We start from the raw sequence: 24675 nt of genomic DNA on the forward strand, positions 1-24675 counted from the left end.
GAATGGGCTTGAAGGCGGTTACAGATGCCGGAGGCGCGGGGCGAAAAACGGTGTCCTTTAGAAGAAAGTTGGCTTATTACTGGGCCTGCAGTTGGCGGCACGGCCCCGTTCCACCTGGGGAAGGAGGCGGCGCCCGCGCGCGGGGCCTCGGGGAGGCGCGCGGCGGGCCCGGAGCGGGGACTGGAAAGCCGAGCGGCGGCGCCGCGGGGTCGGGTCCCGGCCGGCGGCACGCCCCGGTTGCCTCTGGAACAAGCGGCGGGCACAGCTGTCTTCCGTCGGGCGCGGGCCCGGCCGCCCGGCCTGCTGCCCTCTCTCCCGCCTCCCGCCCCAGAAATTATCTCAAGCGTTGCCAGTTTGATTCCAGAGCCCCACTCGGGTGGGTTCTTTTGTTTCTTTGTTTTAATGACAGTTCCCAGCCCTTGGGCATGTCATGCGCGATTAATTCCCTGGCTCTGTTGAAGGCAGCTGGGATGAAATTTCTTCTGCATCATCCTTTTGGGGATAATTGCTTATAATGTGACGTCAGCCGGATTGATTTTTCTCTCTTGAAAGAGACAGAGAGAGGCGGGAGGTTGGAGAGAGAGAGAGAGAGAGAGAGAGAGAGAGAGAGAGAGAGAGAGAGAGACTGACTCACGGACGTGTGCGGAGGCCACAGACAGTTTGGAGAGAGAGAGAGAGAGAGAGAGAGAGAGAGAGAGAGAGAGAGACTGACTGACTCACGGACGTGTGCGGAGGCCACAGACAGTAACATTTGAAAATGTGGAATTCCTTCAGGGCAAAAGGAGACGGGGATGGAAGCTTAAAAGTGTGCAGCTAAGACATCAGACTGCAGGGAATTAAGTTTTTCTTAAAAAAAAAATCCCCTCCGCAAAGAGCCACTTAGGTGCTCCTTTCATGCCCGAGTCCCCGTTAAGGTGGCAGCGTCTGATAATTAATCTCGGGTACCCAGCCGCTGTAATAGGCTTAAGAAGACGAAGAGGAGGGGCGGGGAAGTGCGTCACCAGGTGGGGAAGGGGCTGTGCGTTGGGTGCCAAGCGGGAGGGGTGGGGGTGGAGGGGAATAGGGACGGAAAATAGGTTCTGTGTGCTCTCCCGGGGTATTGTGTCAGGAGATGCAGGCTGGCTACCATGTGACGCGGTCCAGAGCTGAAGGGATTGGCCGAGGCAGCGCAGGCGGTGCAGCTCGGCCGGCTTGCTGTTCCTCTCCCTTTCTCTCGCAGCATCTTCCTGGGAGCCTGTAGGTGAAGCAGCACCAGCAGCATCCATGGCCTATCTTTGGGGTTAACATTTGTCTCATTTGGCTTCAGCAGTGGACGGAGCAGACCTCTCGGCAGCAGCGTCGTGAGGACTTAGCTGGGACCTGGAATCGTATCCTCCTGTGTTTTTCAGACTCCTTGGAAATTAAGGAATGCAATTCTGCCACCATGATGGAAGGTAGGATGCTTTCTGCTGTGGTTGATTGGCTTCAGGCAAGGTTTGGGCAGAACAGCGTTGAAGAATGCGTGCAGCCTGTGTCGGTGGCTGGTCTAGAACCTGGTTGCCAGGATTTGCAAGCAGAAATGCTGCAGTTTGCTTGCAGCGGACCAGGGCTCAGACTAATGGAATCAAACCACAAGGCTTCTCTTTAGCTCAGAACCTACAGAGCTCCCAGCTCTTTTGAGAGGAAACAAAACAAAACAAAACAAAACAAAAAAACTAAAGTGCATCCAGGGAGCTGAGATAGAGCTAAGAAAGAGCTTGCAGAGCAAATAAGTTGGGAGAGAAGATAAGGTTTTCTGCTCTGGGTTCCTGGGACTACACTGATTAAACATTTACAATGGAAACTTGTTTTCTGAAATTGACATTAGATAGGAGAGGTCATTGACTGAGTTATCCATGCTGTCATTTTCAGTGAACTGTTTAAAAAATTTTTTCTTAATTTTTGTAAGATATTTTTATCTCTGCAATTTACATCTTATTGTTGGGGTGAGAGGTGCAGCAAATTTGGTCCATAAACTATAGTTATATGGGGATGCCATTGCAACAGAATGAGCAATATGAGGAAAGTATCTGCGCCTCTTAGCCCTGGGTCCAGGGTGTTATCAGGTTAAAAAAAAGAATTTTGTGCTTCCTAAATGCATTCCATGCAATGATTCTTAGCCAAGCTCCAAATGATTACTTACTGATTACCTTTCTGCATTCAATATTGAGTATAAGAAGGAACTTTCCCTGGGGAGATGTTGTTTAAACTATATTTTGTTCTGCTAAATTACCCTTCCAAGCCTGAGATAGTGACAGCCAAGATTGCCTCAAAAAAGCACCAAGCTGATTAAGAAAGAAGCAGGGAGCCCTACCCCGGCTTTGATTTTGTTTTCACACTACAGGATGGTGCAAAAACTCCTGGCCTTTCCTAAGATGACAGGCAGAAATTTGTCCCCAGCCTGGATTTCACAATGCAGAATCGAGTGCATAATGGGTCTCAAATCAGCCATGAAAATGGCAGAGAGGCCACCTCTTAAAGCCAAGGTCTGTCCTACAGATTTTAAACATTCCTTAGAAATTTACCAAAATGGAATAAGAGGAGGATGGTTTCAAAAAGCAGTCGTGTAGGCTGCATTAATTTGGCAGAAATGAATTCTTTTTGCTCTCTCTGTTATCACGTCAAAAATTGTTAATGTAATTTTGGGGAGTGAAGAATTCTACAGTCATGGCCCACAGATTTTAGAAAATAGCTTTAAAAGAGAGATTGGGTATCGTTTTATTATGGAGCCTGGTCTCAAGCAAGTTCTTTAAAATACTGGTCTAAATAAACTGAGATTACTAATGCTCTAAGATTAAATCATTTTCATTAATTCAAAATGAATTTAATCTTTGAATAACAAGACAAGATGAACAGAAAGTGTGTTACTGATACACTTTTCAATTTAAACTCAGGTGGATTACCCTCTTCAGAAACAAAAACAAAAACAAAAACAAATCTTGTCTACAGAGGTACTGTATTTCTCCAGCTAAATTTCAGTTGCAGTATCTCTTAAAAAGAAATCTGCATACCTTCTGATTAGGTTTGAATCTTACACATGAGAGTGGAAGATCATTCATTTTTACTTCTTGCTTTGCAAACTATGGAGTTCAAGCGTCCTTTTTGAAGGAAGTCGTATTTATTGATGCTCGTTAATGACTCTCCTGGAAATATTGTCTATTTTGCCATCCCAGAATGTCCGTTCAAAGCCCTATGATAAGCTTATCTGAGCTGCCTAAACTGAAATGAGAACTGTAACAAAGACGTGTGTAGGAGCTGAATTAGCACTATTGCTCTGGGTTTGCCAGATTGATCTAATGAAGGATGTTATCTTAGCACTGTTGTGAATTAGAGGTGACACTATGGATCCCTTCCATCAGATCCCTGCAAAAGGAAATGGACAAGTGTTCCCATTGGCTTCAAAATTTACATGAAACTAATAATTTGTATCTACCCACGGTTCCTACTTAAATGCTTTTCAAGACTTATCTTAATGGTTCCTGACCTTAGAAAGGCAGGTAGGAATCTTAACCAGAAATCAATTTGCCCGGCAATAGCATTTCCACTTAGTTGCCAGTCTTTTTGGCAATATATGCATGTTTCTGATACTGCATCCCAGAATTTCACCTCCAAATAGCTCTTATTCTGAAGATGTGGCATAGCAGTTATCATATCCATTAATTCACCCCTAGAGGAAGTTAGGTTGTTCCATCTATCACAATAACCTTGGAAAGATAAGGAACCCCCTAAAAGTCACCCTAAATCCTGTCATGGAAGCCCTCTACTGAAACATCAGTGGGCTCTGAGAATGTGTCACCCAACATTAAGATAGTTAAAATTGTGTCTCTCCTCAACTAGTACCCGTCACACACACACACACACACACACACACACACACACACACAGAGTTACACACATGTAGTCGTCAACACTACATCATTAACACTACATTATCAACACTAATTATTAAGAAAGGGAGAGACCCTACATTTACATTGTGTATATATATATATTTCTATATTCACCAGAGTCTGTTAGTCTGCTGCTCAGGAAAGCATGGCCATGGCAACTTTTCAAAGCCACTTCTCTACTTTGTGTAAAACAGGAGTAAACAAATAGTCTTCAGAATGGCTCATAGTTTAGGTTTGTGTTCTTGTTTTGATGGAACAAGATATGAGCTCCATTCATCCAATGCCTATTAGAAATTCTGGTCATAGATGAGGAACATTACTACCTCCACAGTGATACTAATGTCATATAAGGTAGTGAAGTAATTCTGCAGGGGCCTCCAACATGTTACCAGTAGTTTGTGGCCCCATGATTCCTTTCAAATATTTTTATTTAAAAACATGCATTTTAATTTTATATTTGATTCATTGATTCCTGCAGTCTTTATTTTTCGGCAGTGGTTGGTATTGAGTTGTCTTTCCTAAAGTATGCCACGTGATATGGAGCCTTCCATGGTATGAATGTGAAGGGAAGGAGGGTGAGCAAAGGGAGTTATTTGCTTAAAGGCACATGCATGGGTTAAGCTTACAATGCGGTCTATGTGGTTTGGGCAGCTCATCAAGGATTCTGTTGTTTTCACATATTATTATTAAAGTTTGAAAATACCATTTTAGCTACCCCTTCCAAGATAAGTGAAGCTAAGTCAGGGTTTCTTAGGAAGTCTGTTTACTTGTAGGGCAGCCTGGGAAGTTGTCCCTTGTCTTGAAGAACTGCACCAAAAGTACTTGTTTTTAGTTCCATGGTCAGGTTCTTAGGTACTGTACTGGAAGGATAAATGTTTGGGCACCAGTGGTTTCATCCTGTATAACAATTTTTGAGATTGACAAGCATATTGTTAATGGCTTACTGGATATAATTGATTTAATAAATTTTATTATATTTACTATTCACAATAACCTGTGAATAAGTGTATTCTGCATGCAGTAGTTTTGGTGTTCTTTTTCTAAATTGGAAAAATAAAAAATAATATTTTGAGGCAGAAAAATGGCAGAATGGAATTTGAACCCAAGTTTGTGTTTTTTAAATCAATTCAAGGCCTAATAGATGCTATAAAATGAATGAGATTCCTTTATTATGTCAAATATCTATCTATATCTATCTATATCTATCTATCTATCTATCTATCTATCTATCTATCTATCTATCTATTTTGCCTCCTTGAATTGTAGGGGGAAAACAATGAACCAGCATCATCACCTGGCTGTTTTGCCCCCAGCGTGTTTACCTCAGAAAACATAATACACATTTTTCCTGAATTCTCATGAATAGAGATGAGAGTTTTCTGGACCCAAGTTCATTTAACAACAAAGCTCATATTTTTGACCCCTCATAACATTTCAATAGGAACCATTTTAAAATTTGTATCAAGATGGGCATCGTAACCTAACTGAAAACTAGGACTTGATTTCTTTTGTGGTATATTCTGTCTCTCTTTTTTTTAAATATGAATACTCACAGGACCATGCCTTTTAATTCCTCATTATTGCCTTTTATCTCCAAAATTATTGTTTAGACCATTTTGAACAATTGCAGATTAATTGAGCTTCTGTTGTTGCAATGAACCTTATAATAGTAGATTTTTTTTTCTCCGTCTAGAAATAGAGTTTTATTTATTTGAAAATTCTTTGATGTGATCAAAAAGGAACAAAACATTTTCAAGCTGGAACTATTCATTTTCTAGTTAGCTAAGAAGTTTTAAAGGGAATTCTCTTAATTTCCCAGAAATAGTGAAGTTATTTTGGAAAATCTTAAGCATGCATATGAGATTCTAATACATGGACTATCGTTCATGTAATTTCTCTCCTTCCTCAAGGTTCGGTGTTAGAAAGGGCCTTCTTGTATGCATAAGTTCCCATACAACTCCAGGGATCAACTTTAAATCTCTACAAAGAATATGCAGCTTTAAAACAATTATCTTAGCTAAACCATTCTAGAAGACTGGGTGAATCTTTCTGTTGGATTTGACCCATACGTTATCCATGTTTCAAATAAACAAATTGCAGGAAGTCACCAGCTCACAGCTTTTATGTTCCTGAAAGTTTGTTTATGAATTGCTCACTTGAAACAAATTTTCCCATAGGGATAATGATATATATGATGATGAGATTCCCACACTGGTCCTTCAAAGGCTATTGACCCATTAGCCAGTTGAAATACTAAATATTTGCAATGAAATGTGTGAAGAAGAGTACTGATACTGCAGTAAGTAGCCAGAAGAGAACCATGGAATTAAATGTGTTTTCAATTTTAAATGTTGCTATTTGTAAAAAGGAAGGTCTAATTAGAGGACAATGAGATGGAGAGAGAATTTGAAGGTAGTTTTTAGGTATATTTTCAGAAGTTTTAGAGACTTATGAAACTGGATTTTCAATTATGTTCAATTTTACTTCCATACTTGTGGTTTACTTTTTCTCAATTCAACTTTATCATATATACTGCTGTTGAACTGTGATTAATTTCATTATGGAAACTCACAAATGGAGTTAATAAAGGGAGAGAGAATTTACTGAGATGATGGTACAGGAGTTGAAAGGGAGAAAACGCTTAAGGGATTATAATGGATTTGGGCTCACGTGTCTGAAAAAGTCCCTGAGGATAATGAACTGAATAAGGAGATAGACAGGAACTGGGGGCAGGATCCCCTTAAGGAGAAAGTGGGTGTGTGGCAGAGGGGCTGGGTCTAACCGATTTCTCTGCTGACTACCAAATATTTCTGCGGGCACAGAATGGTTTGCTTAGAGGGACAGGGCTCCTGGGGATGGAGCTTTAGGCTTGGAGAGGGGTCAGTCCCCTTTCTCGGAACATATATGCCATTTAAGTGTATCCACAGAATGTCACAAAGATACTTAGAATCTTTATTTAAATATCGTATATCATGTCACTTCCTTGTTGAGAAAAACTCCTCTATCTTCTCATTTCTGTTAAAATTCATTGCATACTGGAGACTGCACACTCTGGCCCACTGTGCCTCTCCAAGCTCATTGCATGCCTTACCGCCACTCTCGGAGTGTTTAGAAAAAATGCTTTCCTGCCTCAGGGCTTTTGCTCTGCCTAGGACACTATTTTGCCAGTTCATGGAGTGACCGATTTTCTTGTGGTCCTAGCAAAACTGCCACCTTCTCAGGAGGGCTTCCCTACCATCTTGTCATCCCAAGCTCTCAAACACACAACCTGGGCCACTGAGTGCATCCCAGTCTACCCTCTCTCCTCAGAGATGTATTTATGATTCATCATTATTTAATGGTGTATGGGCTGAATTTCTCAGAGCTAAGCTCCGCAAGGGCAGGAATCTGGTCTATCATATTCACCTCCTTATCTTTGGTTCTTGACACACAGTGGACACTTGGTGTGTTTATTTATTGGATAAATGAGTAAAACCAGATATAAATGACTCCAGTGACTTCATATGGTACATTGTAAGGTATTATTTGGTGCATTATAGTGGATGTAAGAAAAATAAATACTCAAACTTGTTTTCTTGCTGGAGAAGCAACATGAAATGAGAAAAAGCAATGTATTATGAAGTAGGATATTGTGAGATACAGATAATACATTTTGAGAAGCAAAAGAAAAGAAATAGTCCATTTGACAATATATGCATGAGCTTGAATTATTTTGGTGATTAGCTCCAAAGAAATGATTTTATAATACAAAGAGGCAAGTTATAGCACAGCCATTCAAAGAAGTTCCCAGGATCACTGTTGTCAATATGCTGTACATATTTTTCCTTCTCTCTCTCCCTTCTGCTCTCCTTTATTTCTGCCTTTCGCTCTCCTCTTTCATTCTTCCACCCCATCTTTCTGTTCCTGGGCAGTCTTTGCTTTTCTCTGGTTTATGACCAAATCTGAAGATCCTGGCTCCTGGAGCTAGAGTTTGACTTGGAATTTGGCAAAGTATTTTTAAATAAATAAATGAATATAAATGAGTGTAATGTTGTATGATACATTTGTGCAAGCAGTGGCCGTGTCTTATGGTATATGAGGTTTTTCAAATGCCAAATTATTCCTGATCAGAGAATTCATTACTCTGGGAAACTCAGTATGGTCGTTGAATTTGTGCAGTGGATTGTTTTTGTAGAAAGAACATGGACCCAGAAGTCAGACATGGGTTTGAGTCTTAAGTGTTGTGACTGCTTGGCTGTGTGCCTTGAAAAGGTTACTGTAACTTCCTGGGGTTCTGTTTGCTTGCAAACAAAATACGAGAATTGATCTGCCTACCTCTAGAACTTCTAGCTCTAAGAGTTTCTGGCATTCATTGAATGGCTTGGCGTCTCCATTCTTACTATCTCCAAGGTTTACACTGAATGATTGACCCCTTTTCCTCCCATCTCAAAATATACTTGTCCCTAACACAAACGTAATTGGAATGTATTACTATCTTCCTTTTGTTGGATACTCCTCCTCCTTTGTTGGATGCTGCTCCTCGCACGTATGCCACAAGTTGGTCTTGCACCTTTACGGTACTGGAAGACAAAAGTGCAGTTATGCAACCCTTTTCTATAGCCCCTAGCATAGAACTACTTGCCGTGTACTCATCAGAAATCGCATGAATTATATGAATGCATAGTAGGTGTTCGGCCCTGTTCCACATGCTAGAGGTTCAATAGTGAACAATAGATACAAAGTCCTGCCTATGTGGACCTTCCTTTTAGTGCGGGAGAGATAGGAAATAAAATGAAACACAGAGTACATTTGATGGGGATAAGAACTTTGGAGAAGAATGGAGTGGAGAAAGGCGATGGAGGAAGTAGTGGAAGGAGTGGGGTGGAGAGGGTTGCTATCGTAAATAAGGTGGTAATGGATGGCCTCACTGAGAAGCCATATAAGCACAGACTTGAAGGAACAGAGGCAGTGAGCAGCCATTTAATTATTTGGAGGAACAATCCAATGTGGAAGGAGGAAGAGCATGTGCAAAGGCCTCAGAATATGGGCAGACCAGCAAGGATAGGGAGGGAGATGTTCAAGAGAGGGACTTAGGGGTAATATATATAAGTAGACACTCGTGAATCTTCAGTGGTAGTAAGGCCTGCTTCCTTCTGCATTAGTCACCATGAGCCTGTGTTATCCATGTGTCTAGTGACAGGTAGGAATTCAGAAGCCTGGCATTCTGACACTGGTTTTGTGGTGCTTCTTGGACTCATTCTTTCCACATTTTAAAGTAAATGGGTGAATATCATGCTCTTACCTTAGCTCATGGTTCCAAGCCCAGAGTTAGAGCTGAGTGTTCAGCTCCAACTTTAGGCTTGAACGTTTCCACACAAGAGAAATGGTCCCATGACAAGGGTGACTCCGGAATCAAAATCACATATCAGTTCAGAAATGTTTGACTATATACAAAAGACCATCATTTGTGTTTTTTGTTCATATCAACTCCTTCTTTTAATCGAGACTAGTATTTTAGGATTTTTAAAAAGAACCATGCAGAGTGACTCATGGTACATATCTTTAACAAACAGTATAATGAGTAAAATATTGTGCTCACTTAGGACATTGTCATAAGATTATATGAAATTTGCATACACTTCAAACTTTCCAAAATGCTTCATTTATTCGGCAGATAAATCAGGAGCTTTTTTCTTAGTTTCAGGTATTCTAGGCACTATGAATATGACAGGCGAAAAAAGGCAGCTGTCGTCTCTGTCCTCAGAAGCTTAGGGTCCAGTACAATGTTGTCACACACTGTTGTACATATGCTTTTTATTCTTACATCATCCCTGTGTGGTAGGAATAGGTATTACCACCCTTATTTCAAATAGGAAGAAAGTAGAGCCCAGTGATATTAAGTGACTTGCTTAAGGTGACCATCTTACCAAGTGGTGGAACCAGCATTTATTTACTATGCTTGACTCTTACCTGCTCACACCTGAAATTGTTTGGCCTGGGTCTCTGGCTGACAAGCAAACAACAGATTGACTAGATTGGACACAGTATTTCAAAAGCCTTCTTCAGTACTAAGCAGAGTAATTTTATCAGCAGGTTATGATCATTCAGATCAGCCATCAGCTTGAAGAAGGTCACCTAACACAGAAGTGTTTCATCCCAGTGGGCTCCTTTCAGTGACCCTCACTGGTTTTCCAGAATTTTATGATGAGGAGGGAAATGTGATATCAACCAGCCAGCAGACTCTAAACTTTCACAGCTTACCTTCTACACAACGTTTTATCAAAAAGCTTGGCTCCCACTATGAACAAAAGCCCTTTCTCCCTGAGAAGGACAGTTCGGTGTTCACTGACATTCTGTGAAAGCCTTGACCGTTATCAGGAAAACATGATGGTGTGTGCTGCCATTGAAGATTAACCAATCTAGTCCAACCTCATTTTACAGCTGAGGAAACCAAAACCAAATGAAATAACTTACCCAAGGATTTTTATTCTCTCTGTAAGAGGACATGTCAAAGTTGATTTTTTTTTTTTTTTTAGTAATGATTCCAAAAATGTGAATAGACAAAGACTTGGAACCCATGGTGTCTTTCACATTCAAAGGTGCTGAGACTGGTTGGGTGACTGCTCAAAGACACACAAATGAATGTGTCCCCAGGGTCCACCGCTCTCCTGAGTACACACACAATGTGGCCATTTATAGCTCTCTCCTGTGCTTCCATGTCTCATGCATCTGATGTCAATGAGTCAGTGCTGTGTCGAGGGAAGAACCAGGACTTGAAGGGGCTGGATATCCTGACTAGTCCTGTGACCTTGAGTGAGTTCTGGAACTGCTTTGGCCTCTGCATCCCCATTTGTAAGGTGGGAATAATGCCAGCTCCCTACCTCGTAGGGTCATTGTGAAGATCAAATGAGATAATAAATATGAAAACATCTGCAGAAGTGTGGTGTGTATGCCACTTAGTTTGTCAGATCATTCTCTCTCAGACTGATTATTACATGTGGTTTCTTAGCATTCAGGGGCTAGGTATTCCTGCTTGCTGTTTTACTTCTCAAGTAGATTATCGCTGCACCCTCTTTTGCAGATAGGCCTACAGATTTCTCTCCTCTCTTCACCATACTGTTAATTACTAGCATATTCTATATCACCCTCGATTCTCGATGTCCACGGGCTACGCTACCCCTTTCTTGTCCATGGAAGACATCACAACCAATCTCATCCATTTTTTTCTTTAAAAAAAAATTTTTTTTTAACGTTTATTTATTTTTGAGACAGAGAGAGACAGAGCATGAACGGGGGAGGGTCAGAGAGAGAGGGAGACACAGAATCTGAAACAGGCTCCAGGCTCTGAGCCATCAGCACAGAGCCTGACGCGGGGCTTGAACTCACAAACCGCGAGATCATGACCTGAGCCGAAGTCGGACGCTTAACCAGCTGAGGCACCCAGGCGCCCCTCATCCATTTTTTTCTATCTCAACATCTATCTCAGTGTCTATCTCAACATCACATACTGGGCTGCCCCTGCCAGTTGTTTGGAATTGGCACATGAGATGATATCACACTGCTTTCCCTACCACGGGCAGTTTCCCAAAGTCAAAAAACAATGACTAAAACAGGAATGTAGGTGGTCTCGCTGTGCAGTCAGCCTTTACAGATGCCCTTAGTGTATCACTGAAAAATGACATGTGAAAAATTGCTCATAGCACTAGGTATGGTAGCAGTGGTAGAAAATGGTCTGCAAGCCCTATAACAAGTAGGACCCTACTCCTGTTCTATAGACTCTAACCAGCAAGTTTTTCTTAGCCTCTTTGTTTCTCCAATTCAAAGAACTGTGACTACCAGGTAGCTAAGCCACAGTCAGTGTTTGGATTCATTCCTGATTTCTCCTTCCTGCTTGCCTTGCAACAGTAGGCCCTTTAGAGCTGTGGATTATCATTCCTAAAAGATCTTGGCTCTCTCCCTTTCATCCTCTGCTACCACCCCTGATCAGACTTTGGTGCTTCCAATCCATGCTTCTCACAGCCATCAAAGACGTCACTTTCCCCCACTTGCCTTTGATTATTCCCATGCTTCTAAGACGAAGTGCAAATGCCCTGGTGTGCGGCATAACACTTTCATACACAGGCTGCCTTATCTGCTCATATCCCACTGTGCCAGCCAGACGGGGAGCTCCTTGTCCTTCTCTTTTCCCTTGTATATGCTCTTCTTTCCCTTTTCTGCAAGGTCGCAGTCTGTTCTGATCACTCAAGGTCAGACAGAAGTGCCCCTCTTCAATGAAGCCTCACACATTCCCCCACATTGAGAGTGAGGTGCTCCCTGAGCTCAGTTAGCTCTTGGTTCTTGCCCCTCAAAGCCACATATCAGAAGGTTTAAGAGCACTGGCTTTGGAGTCAGAATGACCTAGGTGAAACCTCATGTATGTGACCTTGGGAAGCTAATGCACCTGCTTCCTCATCTAGAAAATGGAAGTGATAAAAACAGTTAACTTTCTGACGGGTAATTTGAGCACATGAGGTCATAAGGATTAAACCAGAAAGGGCACTTATAGCCAGTGAGTTCTCCAGAGATACAGGACCAATAGGTTAAGAGGGAGAGGGAGAGCAAGAAAGAGAGAGTCAGAAGGAGAAACGGAAAGGGTGAGGGAGAGGGAGAGGGAGAAGGAAAGAGAGAGACAGAGACAGAGGGGGAAAGATATTTTTAAGGAACTGGTTCACTTGATTGTGGGGACTGGCATTGCAAGTCTAGAATCCATAGATCAGACTGGCAGGTAGGGGTTGATGCTGCAGTCTTGAGGTAAAGTGTTAAGCTCTCAATAAATCTTAGCTGCTATTTTCTGTTATATACCTACCTTGTTTGTTCCTCCCCCAAGAACCAAGGACTCCTCCAGAGCAAGGACTGTGTCTCATTCAATTTTGTATTCTTAATGTGTGGCATGTGTAAGTGCTCAATAAAAATCCAGTGAATGCATGAATGCTATTGAGGGATCACATTTTGGGGGGAAATATGCAATATTTGGCCCATAGTAAAGATGTATGAAATGTTACTCGGTTGGGAACATTGAAGGCACCAGTGTGGTTCCTGGATGCCAGGCAGTGCCCAGGACTGTGAGCCCCCACCTCTCCCCAGAGCACCCATCTGCTGTGTAGGGTCACTCTGGCGGAGCGCCACATCCTGGTTCAGGAGCATGCAGTTGATCTAGTATCTCACACAATCTGCCTGACTGCTTTAATTGTTTTGCTTTCATTTTGAGAGAGACCAGGTTTCATTGTAGAAAACTCAGAAAATAGGAAGATAGCAAAGAAGAAATTGAAATGACCGATTATCGCATTATTATGGAATAATGAACCGCAGTTTGGCGAGTGTAGAACATGGACTTTGGGGACAATCTGAGGCTCTTCAAGCCTCAGCGATATTAGCAGTCAAGAGGGTGAAATAACACCTTCTTCATAAGACGTGGGGAAATTAAATAAGATAACATATGGACTTCACTTGGCATTTACCTGGCTTATTAAGTAAGCACTCAATGAATGCTAGCTCTTAATAGCTTTACATGCAAAACCAATATTTATGTCATAGAACCCAATTTGACCTGTACATGTATACGCATACATGTGTATAAATACACACACAGACAGACACAGCTTTCACAATTGACATTAGATTATAACCACTGTCCTAGGCAGTGTGTATATTTGTTAAGAGTGTAGGATCTGGAAGCAAACTTCCCGGCTGCAACCCTTGACCTCTGTACGCTTGCCAACTGTGTCAGTTTAGGCATCTCATTTACGCGCTTTGTGCTTCAGTTTCTTCTCCTGTATGAGATAATCCCTATCTGGAAAGGCTATGATAAGATTAGATGAACTTAATATATTGTACATAGTTATTATTATTTTTATAACATATAATATATATGTGGTATATAATATACATAAAGAACAGTATTTGGCACGGAGTAAACGCTCAGTCAAGAAACGTTAGCTATCATTATCATCCCCCTGAAGTAGTCTCCAAAAGCATTATTTTTACCGGTTGTGGAATATGCCATTGCATCACAATTTATGTTATGATTTCCCTGTTGTCAGACATTTAGACTGTTAGCTGGAGCTTGATGTGTATATTGAGCTAGAATGGCTCATATTAATGAGTTATGTGGTGTGTCGTGAATTCTTCATTTTCATTTAATAAGATAGCCCTGTGAGGTGGTAGGAGTTCTGCATTAGGTTCTAGTCCTGACACTGCTCCAGCCAGCTGAGTGACTTTGGACAAGTCATTTAACACTGGGGAGAGAAAGCAAAGTCGTAGAAAGAGAAATTGATTTTAATTCAAAAAATTCTAACATCTCCTGGCACCGTTCTTTATTAGCTATGAGGATGAGGCCAAAAATTTACCAGGTGGGTAGGAATTGATTTTTTATGTCCTCTTTGAAAGTCCTGGCTGTATATTTCAGGCAAGTCCCCATCTCTTCTATTTTCCCATCTGTGGGATCGCAAATGAGTTTCCCTGCCTTTCTCACTTGGTTGTAAATATCAAAGCACAAAATATATGTGAAAGTACTTTTAAAAGCAGTAAATTTACATGTAAATATAAAGTAATATTAGGGCTGTTGTTATGTTGAGTATCTTGGAAACTGTTTTCAAATTCACATTAGGTTAAATAAGTTTGAAGGTGCTAACCAGTTTTCAAATGCCCAGCTCTTATTACAAGGCTTTCTGGATGTATCCCCACTACAGTTAACTGTTCTCTCAGTAACTTCCACCCTTCACGCATACAAATGATTTTCTTCATTCCTGGATACTAGGAATGCACACCTTTCCTCATTTGATGAATTATTTATTTGAATGGGAAAAGCTACATAGAATTTTGTGAAACCGGGTAAAAATAATGTTTCTAATAATGAATATGCAGTGGAACAATTTAAAATGCATTTTATTTTTATTATTTTTATTTTTTTTCAACGTTTATTTATTTTTGGGACAGAGAGAGACAGAGCATGAAAGGGGGAGGGGCAGAGAGAGAGGGAGACACAGAATCAGAAACAGGCTCCAGGCTCTGAGCCATCAGCCCAGAGCCTGATGCGGGGCTCGAACTCACGGACCGTGAGATCGTGACCTGGCTGAAGTCGGACGCTTAACCGACTGCGCCACCCAGGCGCCCCTAAAATGCATTTTAAAGTGTGTTCGAATGAAATCTATCTTGGCCTAGTTGCAAAACCAAATATAGTTCTGTATATAATCTCAGCAAGGTCTAATCCGTGCAATCTAATTGCCAGATCAAATTATGTAATCTGGATTTCTTGTGTTTTCCGCCATCTTCTATCTTTGTGGCAACCCACTTCACACTGGCAGATTGAAGAGTAGAGATTTTTGCTGCCTTGATGAATTTTGGCTAAGATACAGAGGAAGTTTTTCAGTGGCAGTGAAATGCTGTGAGCTAGCCATGGTTCTAGATGTGAGATACAAGTGAGCAAAACACCCAGAACCCTTGCTCTCCTGGAGATTGCATCCGACTCTGAGGAAACAAGACTCACAAACCAAATGAATAAACAAGATAATTTAAGATGGTGGTAAAATCAATGAAAAAAAAAAAAAAGACAGAATCATGAAAAGAGTGGGAGTCATGGTGAAAGCTGTTTTAGGTGGTCAGGGAAGGCATGTAAGCTAACCCTTCTTCACGAGGTGACGTGAGAAGATCTGGGAGCAGAGTATTTCAGGAGTGAGAACTGCTGGGGCCAAAAAACTGCCTGGAACTTGGTAAAGCTCAAGGAACAAAAGAAAAGCTAATGTGGCTGGAGACCAGTGAAGGGAGGGGAGGGAAGCAGGAGAGAAGGAGGGCAAGATTCAGATCAAGCAGGGCTGTGTGGGCAATGGAGATGGATCTGGAATTGGTTGGGAGGCAATGGAAAGCCACTGGAGGGGTTTAAGGAGAAGTCATATTTCCATTTGCATCTTTAAACAATTACTTTGGATGTTGGATGGACTTGAATAGCTACAGATGGCCTTCTGGTTTTTTTGTTTTTTTTTTTTTAATGTTGTTTTGAGAGGAGGTTGTCTTGAATCTGTGTTTGAGTAATGACTACTCTGACTTTATTTAATTGTTATGTTAATTTTCTGGAAAGCTAAGAGAGATTGAAAGGGATTGTGGTGCCCTTCCCCTAAGCCACTCAGCACTGTCACTGCTGAGGTCTGAGGGCTCAGGGGATGGTTTAATTGAGCTATTGAATGAACTCTGTTTCTTTTTTTTTTTTTTTTTTTAATTTTTTTTCAACGTTTTTTATTTATTTTTGGGACAGAGAGAGACAGAGCATGAAAGGGGGAGGGGCAGAGAGAGAGGGAGACACAGAATCGGAAACAGACTCCAGGCTCCGAGCCATCAGCCCAGAGCCCGACGCGGGGCTCGAACTCACGGACCGCGAGATCGTGACCTGGCTGAAGTCGGACGCTTAACCGACTGCGCCACCCAGGCGCCCCGAATGAACTCTGTTTCTAACCCAAATGGTTCTGATGTTAGATTTTTTCAGAGGCATGATGACAGGTAAAAACGATGAAAATCTTAGAATATATCATGTGCTTTTTTTCTCATGTACTTGTTTTTAAATGGCTTTGAAGCACTTCAATTATTTGATAGTCATTTTGATACTGAATCAGCCAGTTTATTAGGCTGGCTTTCATCACTGAAGCTCTTTCCCTCTAAGCCAGATGGAAAAGATAGAAGTATGTAAGAGATCTTGCTGTTGACAGAGGTTGACCTCTCCGTGTTCCATTTTTCTCCACAAATTTTTCAATTAAAACCTGTGTCTTCGCTAAATTCCATTGAAAGAGACCCCTACTGTCTCTCATAACGAAGCTCCCCTCCTCCTACCTCCAGGGGCTCAATCTATTCTCTGAAATGTATTCGTAACCCAGAGGAAAATATATGAAGCTTCCTGTAGGTGGGACTTGTTCCTGTTCCATTCTTCTTTATACCAAAGACTCTGTTTTTCTTTTCTAATTACCTCTACGATATAGGAGATAAGTGTTCAGGCTTAGAAGTCAAAACAGACCTGGGTTCAAGTCCTGCCTCTGCAACTTACTGGCTGTTTGCATTTGGGCAAACCTGAGTTTCAGGTTGTGTTTGTTGATTGTTTCTTTCTTTCTTAGCTTTTTAATCTATCATGAATTTACAAGATTTTCAGCAAGTATTTATTAAGGCTCCAAACATTGTGCTAGGTGTTAGGTGTTCAGTGCATATGGTAAGTAAACATGAACACAGATCTTGTGGACCCTACAGAATAGTGACAAAGACACTAAATTAATACAGATAAATAAATTATTATAAATGAGCAAAATGCTATAAAGGAAGCACTGAATCAGATTCTCAAAGAGCTTTTTAAATATGGGACCTAACCTGATAAGGTGAGGGTAAGTTAGAATTGTTGTAAGCATCATACAACACTTTGCTTTTAACATATGGTAGTTCCCCCTTTGCTGTGGGTTTGCTTTTGGTGGTTTTAGTTACCCACGGTCAAACAGTCAACAGATGATCTGCCTTCTGACCTTCAGAAAGTCAGTAGTAGCCTAACACTACGTTACAGAGCCTACAGAGCTTACGTCACTCACCTCGCTTCATCATCACGTAGACGTTTTATCATCTCACATCATCACAAGAAGAGTGAGTATTGTGCAGTAAGATATTTTGAGAGAGAGACCACATTCACGTGGCTTTTATTATAGCATGTTCTTACAATTGCTCTATTTTTATTGTTGCCAGTCTCTTACTGTGCCTACTTTATAAATTAAAATTTATCATAGGTATGTATATGTATGGAAAACAGTAATTACAGGTTTCTTCGGTACTATCTGTAGTTTCAGGCATCCACTTGGGGGTTTGGGGAGGTATGCCCCATGGATGAGAGCGGACTACTGTATGTCCTTTGTGTTCAGTTGATCATAGCTATTGTTATCGTTATTGTTATCATTGCTGTGGCCACTGTTGATATTACACACACCCCATGCTTGTATATATTGGATGCAGTGAGCTTTCCCAGAACTTGTTACAAGGTGCTCCAAAAATGTCTGTTGACTGTGTTCTTGGTTAGTTGCCTAGAACTGTTCTACATCTGTGCTCCCTGACTCCTGCCAGCTTACTTCGTTTTTGACCTGGTATCTGAGTAGTTTCTGGGGCTGGCCACTCATATCTTGGATACCATCCATCTTTGACTCTCCCAGATTCCTTAGAAAGCTCCTAATCTTGATGCTCTATCTCCTACATGAATGCCAACCAAATCCCAATGTGGCAACTGCTATGTTGTTATGTTATGCTTCTGAAGGAGGACTCTTTAAGAAAACTTTCTGAAAGAAAAGAGAGTGCCTCCCTTTCTCTTGAAGCCCTTTAAAGAGCCCATTGCTATAACCACTCTGCAGTATAAGCACCTGTTCTGGTTGAATTATGACCCTGAAGGATTTTTCTACCTGTTAGTTTTACAGTCTTTTTAAAAAAAATTTTTTTAATGCGTATTTATTTTTGAGAGAGAGAGAGAGAGAGGGGCAGAGAGAGAGACACACATACGCAGAATGCAAAGCAAGCTCCAGGCTGTGAGCTGTCAGCACAGAGCCCGACGTGGGGCTCGAACCCATGAACCATGAGATCATGACCTGAATGGAAGTTGGATGTGTAAGCAACCGAGCCACCCAGCCACCCCTGCAGTCTTTTTTTTAAATTTTTAATGTTTATTTTTGAGAGAGAGAAAGTGTGCATGAGTGGGGGAGGGGCAGAGAGAGGGAGGCTGTCAACACAGAGCCCAAAGTGGGGCTCGAACCCACAAACTGCAAGATCATGACCTGAGCCGAAGTCAGACGCTTAACTGACTGAGCCACCCAGACACCCCAGTTTTCCAGTCTTTTTTATTCATCATTGACCTAGAGCAAGACCATAATAATCTTCAGACTTTTCCATTTCTCCATACCACAGCTTGTGAAAATATGCTTTTTAAATTTTGATGTTGTGGGTGCATATGTGATACAAACATCTGTTCATGGTAAACTCTTGGTTTTCCCAGCTGATTGGTGAGAGGAATAGCTCTTCAGGGTCATTACCTCTAAATCGCCTCTTCAACTGGAGTTTCTCATAACTGAGTTTAGTTCTTCCTGTTCTCCAGGTAGCTGCCCTAGAACTTACCAAAAGATGGCTGCCCCAGATCAACCCTAGGTCTCTGGATGTTGTATAATAAGAAATAGTGAGAATAACATTCTCCCTGAAATGTGCCATAATTTCTCTCTTTTTTAAAAGGTTTATTTATTTATTTATTTATTTATTTATTTATTTATTTAAAGGTTTATTTATTTTTGAGAGAGAGAGAGAGAGCATGAGTCGGGGAGGGACAGAAGGAGGGGGTGCTAGAGAATATAAAGCAGCCTCTGCGCTGACAGCAGTGAGCCCAGTGCGGGGTTTGAATTCACAAACCATGAGATCATCACCTGAGCCGAAGTCAGACACTCAACTGAGCAAGTCAGGTGCCCCACGCCAAAATAATTTCACTTAACAAGTAGGTGTAACTACTTCCCTCCCCAGGAGGAAGAAATGTTCAAGGAGGGCTCAGATTTATTAACGTAAAAATAGCTACCATTTCTTGAACTCCTGCTAGGTGCTGGAAACTGTTCTTAAATTCTCCATAGGCGTTTGTCTCATTTACAATTATTCTATGAGGTTACTAGCATGGTCATTATCTCCATTATGTCAATGAGAGAATGGAGAATCGGAGAGTTTATGACTTGCCCAAATATTTAGGACTTGTGCACTGATCTCTCTCTCAAACTTATGTTGTGAACCACTAAATAATACTGTCTCACATTTTACCTTTGAGAAATTAGATTGAAGATATTCCCAGGTAGGGGCAAAACAGTGACATCACCTGCACCACAACAATTGAAAGTTTACAATAAGTAATACTGTGATGGCATGCTCACCTATCTCTTCTCACCATACAAATACTAAATTTGAGGAGATGCCTGTCCAGTTCTTGTAATACTATCAAACATCTGTAATACCTCATATACAAAGTTCCAGCTAATAAAGAACATGAGTAGATAATTATAGAAGTAACAAAACTATTATCCAGAATGCCTTTGTTTGGATTATTTTGTAATCCAATTGGCTTACAGTTTCTCACTCTTTATAGGTTTCTATGGCGTTGTATGTTAAAGCAAACTTTAATAAACTGTGTCCTATATTTCAGAGAAACTTGCAATGCTCTCTTCAGCACTTAATGCACTTCTCCCATGCTAGACTGAGAAATCTATTTCCTTTTCTTGCTTAACAATCTATTGAGCACACCTCCTAGTTTCAGTTATCACAGAATTTTTATTTTATAGCATTTCAGAGGCAATTCAGTCATCAGCTGACCTTTGTTTCATATGAGAAATAAAGTCATTTAGGGGCGCCTGGGTGGCGCAGTCGGTTGAGCGTCAGACTTCAGCCAGGTCACGATCTCGCGGTCCGGGAGTTCGAGCCCCGCGTCACGCTCTGGGCTGATGGCTCAGAACCTGGAGCCTGTTTCTGATTCTGTGTCTCCCTCTCTCTCTGCCCCTCCCCCATTCATGCTCTGTCTCTCTCTGTCACAAAAATAAATAAACGTTGAAAAAAAAATTAAAAAAAAAAGTCATTTTGACTGTGTGGTTCCATATTAATGGCTTCGTTGTAGTTCAGACATAACACGCTTTTGATTGTAATATTACTAACAGCTGCTCAGGCCTCAATAACTATAAGAAAATGCATATTTTAGAAACGTGTGAAAATATGCAGATCCTCTCCAAGTTTATTTATAAACTCGAAATAGAGCCTTTATACTATTTATTTTGCAGTAAATACAAGTACAGCCCTTAGGTATTGCCTTTTTACCTACACCTTGTGTTTCTTGTTTTCATCCCAAGTTCTTTCGTCAAAGCAGGCAAACCAACAGTACAGATGAACTCTCTATATGAGGCACATGTATCCAAAGTGTACAAAAGTCCACAACTCTGTAGATTCTCTGAGGGCAAAACGGGCTCATAGAAAAGTGGGCCACGGTCACCTGAGGGGGTAGTAATCGTAGTCATTATTATTACTATGTATAACAGAAGAGTATGCCAGGCTCTGAATGAGGGGCTGTATAGAATGGCATACCACTTATATCTCACCATAACCCTGTGAAGGTTATTCTTGGTCCCATTTGATAAATAAGGAAAATGAAGCCCAAGGTTACGTGCACAAGGAGGAAGTGACAGAACAGGGTGGAACCACCGAGCCCCGATCCTGTAATCTCTGAACCACTGTGTTTAGTGACTGCCAGTCACCATTGTGGGCCTGTCCGGGGCAGCTGGGCTGGTGAGGCTCTTGTCCATTGTCAGGAGAAGCCAGAGACTTCACATGGGACCTCTTTATCACCACTCCTCACCCCGTCTGAGCTCTCGAGTACGCCTTTTTGACTGGCTCTGTCTTGTTAAGAGCCTTTACTGACTTCGGTGAACTCACTTAGCAACATAGCCTTCAGGGCTGTCCTACTCTGGGAGCCTCTGCTGTGTCCTTTTCTGTGCGGCGTGCGATTTTGCACCGTGACACTGCCTCCTCTTCTCTCTTTCCTTGTTTCTTCTTGTGTTCTCTCGTGTGGTTTGCTCTATGCCGCCGCTTTCTGTGTTCCTGTTCTGTGGTCTCTGCTCCTCATGCTCCCCTCATTCAGTCAGATTAGGTAGCAGTAGAGTAGCCATCAATGAGGTGGCAGGCAGCCTCTTGAGCCCCAGACCACTTGGGTCAAGTCCTGACCCCCTCACTTACTAGCTGTGCAGTCTTGGCTCAGGTCCTTCTCAGTTTTAAAATCAATATTCTAATAATAATACCTATCTCAGATTTATTATGAGGAATGAATAAGCAGTCACATATGAAGTGCTTAGCTTAGTGCCTGGCACATAGCAATTGCTCATCTAACCTTTTTTTGGGGGGTGGGGGTTGTTTTTACATTTGCATGCTGGCAGGTACTTTATGTGAGGAAATCCCGCCATTTGTTTGCCTTCAACCACACAAGGAAAACCCTTCCCCCAGGAAGAAAACAAAATGAGTTCTCCCTTTAAGATGCTTCCCATTCCTTCATTTTCAAGTTCTCTTTGGCCACAACACAAGTTGGCCAACTGCCACTGGGGCCTCAGAGACCAAAACATCAGCCAAGTTTTGTTTTACTTTTAACTCTTGCAATTCCTGTCTCTCCAGGTCCCTGCCACCCGTATTTACAACGCAGGAGGGTGTGGGCAATAGCTTCACATTTGGGGTTTGGGGCACGGTTGACCTGGCCTTGTGGTCTTAGGGGTTGGGCAGAAAGCTGGGGGATAATGGCTTTCTGATCACTTGCCCCACAACAGATGTGCATCAGAGCACATATGACAACTTCGTGTGCAGGTGGGGAGGAGTGCCTGTAAAGATGAATTCCAAATGACCCTCAGAGCCAGCTGTGCCCAGTGCTTTTCGTAAAGCATTTCATTTGATAATCACTGGCTCCTCTTAGATGGTATTATTTTTTTCCATTTTAAAAATAAGGTCATCAACAATGAGGCTGAGAGAAGTTAACTAATTTGACTGAGATCTACCTGGTTCTACTGTATGTGCTTTTCACCACCCACCATCCTGCTCCCTTCACTTTGTTGTAGACCTTCTTTCCTGTACTACCTTCTTCTGACCTCAGTGTCCTTATCTGTAAACCAAGAGGATTCTGCAGGATGATTTGGAGTTCCCTTTCAGCTCTGACATTCTGACACTGGATCAACCTCTGAGCTTAGACACCCTCTGAGTGTCCATCCAGAGGTGTGTGAACTGGCCTCATTTGCTCACTGCTGCTTGGTTTAGGCTGCAACTGTCTGAGACTCTGTCTATTACTGCATTCCATCTCCCATTACCGTGTCTCCCGTATTGACCAAACACACTTTGTTCTATTACTCCTGAGCAAATCCTCTACAGAATCCGAGAGCTTCAGGAATTCCCTTCTGGTGGTTGTTGAATGGGTGTTGCCTTGATCCATAAGTTTATGCAATTTCAGAAGGAAAAATGCTCTGCAGAATCTTAACAGGTTGGGAGTTGAGGGGAGAGGAGAGGGAACCCAACAGCAATTGAGCTCCACTGAGTTAAATATCTTTTGCTTTGCTTTTTACAATCTTGTGAGATTAGATACTTTCTTCAGCGCTCATACAGAAGAAGGCCCTATAACTTGTGCAGAGAATTCAAATTTGAGTCTGCCTATATTTCATATACAAGGCTGTGACCTTTACCTTGGTGTATGGTAGAAAGAGGCACTAGATTAGAAATTTCATTCCAGTTTTGCTACTAATTTTTAATGTGCTATTTTGATTAAGACACTCTTCATCGATCAAATCAGTCTATAAAATTGATTATCTTTAAACCAAGTAATCTTAGGGACTCTATGTCTTGAGCTGTGTTAATGGTTTAATTATCTCAGCTGCTTGGGAGGACATGAGATCACTCTTTATTCCTTTTTGTGCTTTATCTCCTACTTTCAGTCACCAAGTACTATCAGTTCTGATTTTATTTTTTAATGTTTATTTATTTTTAGAGAGAGAGAGAGTGAGCGAGTGCAGGAGGGGCAGAGAGATTGGGAGAGAGAGGATCCAAAGCAGGCTCTGCACTGTCAGCCCAGAGCCTGATGTGGGGCTCAAACCCACTAACTGTGAGATTGTGACCTGAGCTGAAGTTGGATGCTTAGCCAACTGAGCCATCCAGGCACCCCAATGTCAGTTCTGATTCTAAAATGACTCTCTGTGTTCGTCTTTCCTATTTCCACCATCCGCTACGGTGAATCTGGAACTTATTTCACTTCTGGAATCCTGAAATAGATTTCAAGTTGTCCACATTCCCAGGCTGTACCTAATTTCTCTCCCAGTGCTTCATATATGTCCTCCTTATGTATATATGCTTGTTCACTGTTTGCTCTTGTCCAAAACCTCAATTGTTCTTTCTCTGTTGTTTGCAGCATCAAGTTCTCTAGGCCTCTGTAAGCAGAAACTGCACAAAATCAACTTTCTGTTCTTCCGTGTCCACCATCTTTATCTTATCTCTGAACCTTTGCCAAGGCTGTTTTCTGCAACTCTCTTCACCGAATTCTTTGAAGTCCTTCAAGGTCCAGCCCAAGTACAAAAAAGGGCCCTGTCACTCTTGTTCATCAAGAACATATTCTGAGCATAAGCTTGATGCCAGGCACATAATGAGCAAGTAGTAAATATTTGCTGAATTAATGTATGATTCCCTCTCATAAAGGTATCCTTGATTGCTTCTTCTTACATTTATGTCAGGATTTTTAAAGACCCAGTGATACTAATTTAGCATCTCTGGAGTGTTATAGTTTCAGAGTTGCATTGTCTCATACTAAAGGAAGAATAAAATGAAGAAATCAAAGAAGATTTTTGAATTGACCAAATCCTGGCCTTAGCCATTTCTCTTATGGACTGGAGGAGCAGGAAGTTCTCCTATGTGTCACTGTCAGGCCCTGTCCTGTCTATCTGTCTATCAATCTATCTATCTGTCGGTGCTTTACTCACTGAACCATTACAACAGCATTGTGAGGTAGGTGCTACATTATCCCTATTTTACTGATAAGAAAACTGACGTCCAGAGAGGTTAAGTAACTTACCTAAGATAAAGCTAGAACATGGTTAAATCAGGTTTCAGATTCAAGGATTCTGGCTACAGGGTGTATAATTGTCAGCATTATACCATGTGCTACCTCTCACACGACTGCAAATCACAGGAAAATATTGAACATATTATTAGGCTAACCTCAAGA

The 24675-nt window shown here is 41.6% G+C and overlaps 1 protein-coding gene across 36 annotated transcripts in view; it reads left to right on the forward strand.

The window, feature by feature from the left end:
• The first annotated feature begins 247 nt into the window (after positions 1–247).
• SGIP1 (SH3GL interacting endocytic adaptor 1) overlaps positions 248–24675 on the forward strand; it is a 206119-nt gene continuing 181691 nt past the window's right edge. For 6 of the 36 annotated variants that reach the window (XM_040470555.1, XM_040470546.1, XM_040470557.1 and 3 more), the window contains exon 1: positions 1105–1433. In XM_040470555.1, coding sequence (XP_040326489.1) covers positions 1424–1433 — 10 coding nt within the window. In that variant the 5' untranslated portion in view covers positions 1105–1423. Of the gene's footprint in view, positions 377–885; positions 1005–1099; positions 1434–24675 lie in introns of those variants that run through there. The other 30 variants (XM_040470536.1, XM_040470531.1, XM_040470532.1 and 27 more) reach the window with 9 other exon arrangements.

This window comes from Herpailurus yagouaroundi, unplaced genomic scaffold (genome assembly GCF_014898765.1).
Source record: "Herpailurus yagouaroundi ecotype Mexico unplaced genomic scaffold, PumYag 77, whole genome shotgun sequence".
Lineage (NCBI taxonomy): Eukaryota > Metazoa > Chordata > Mammalia > Carnivora > Felidae > Herpailurus > Herpailurus yagouaroundi.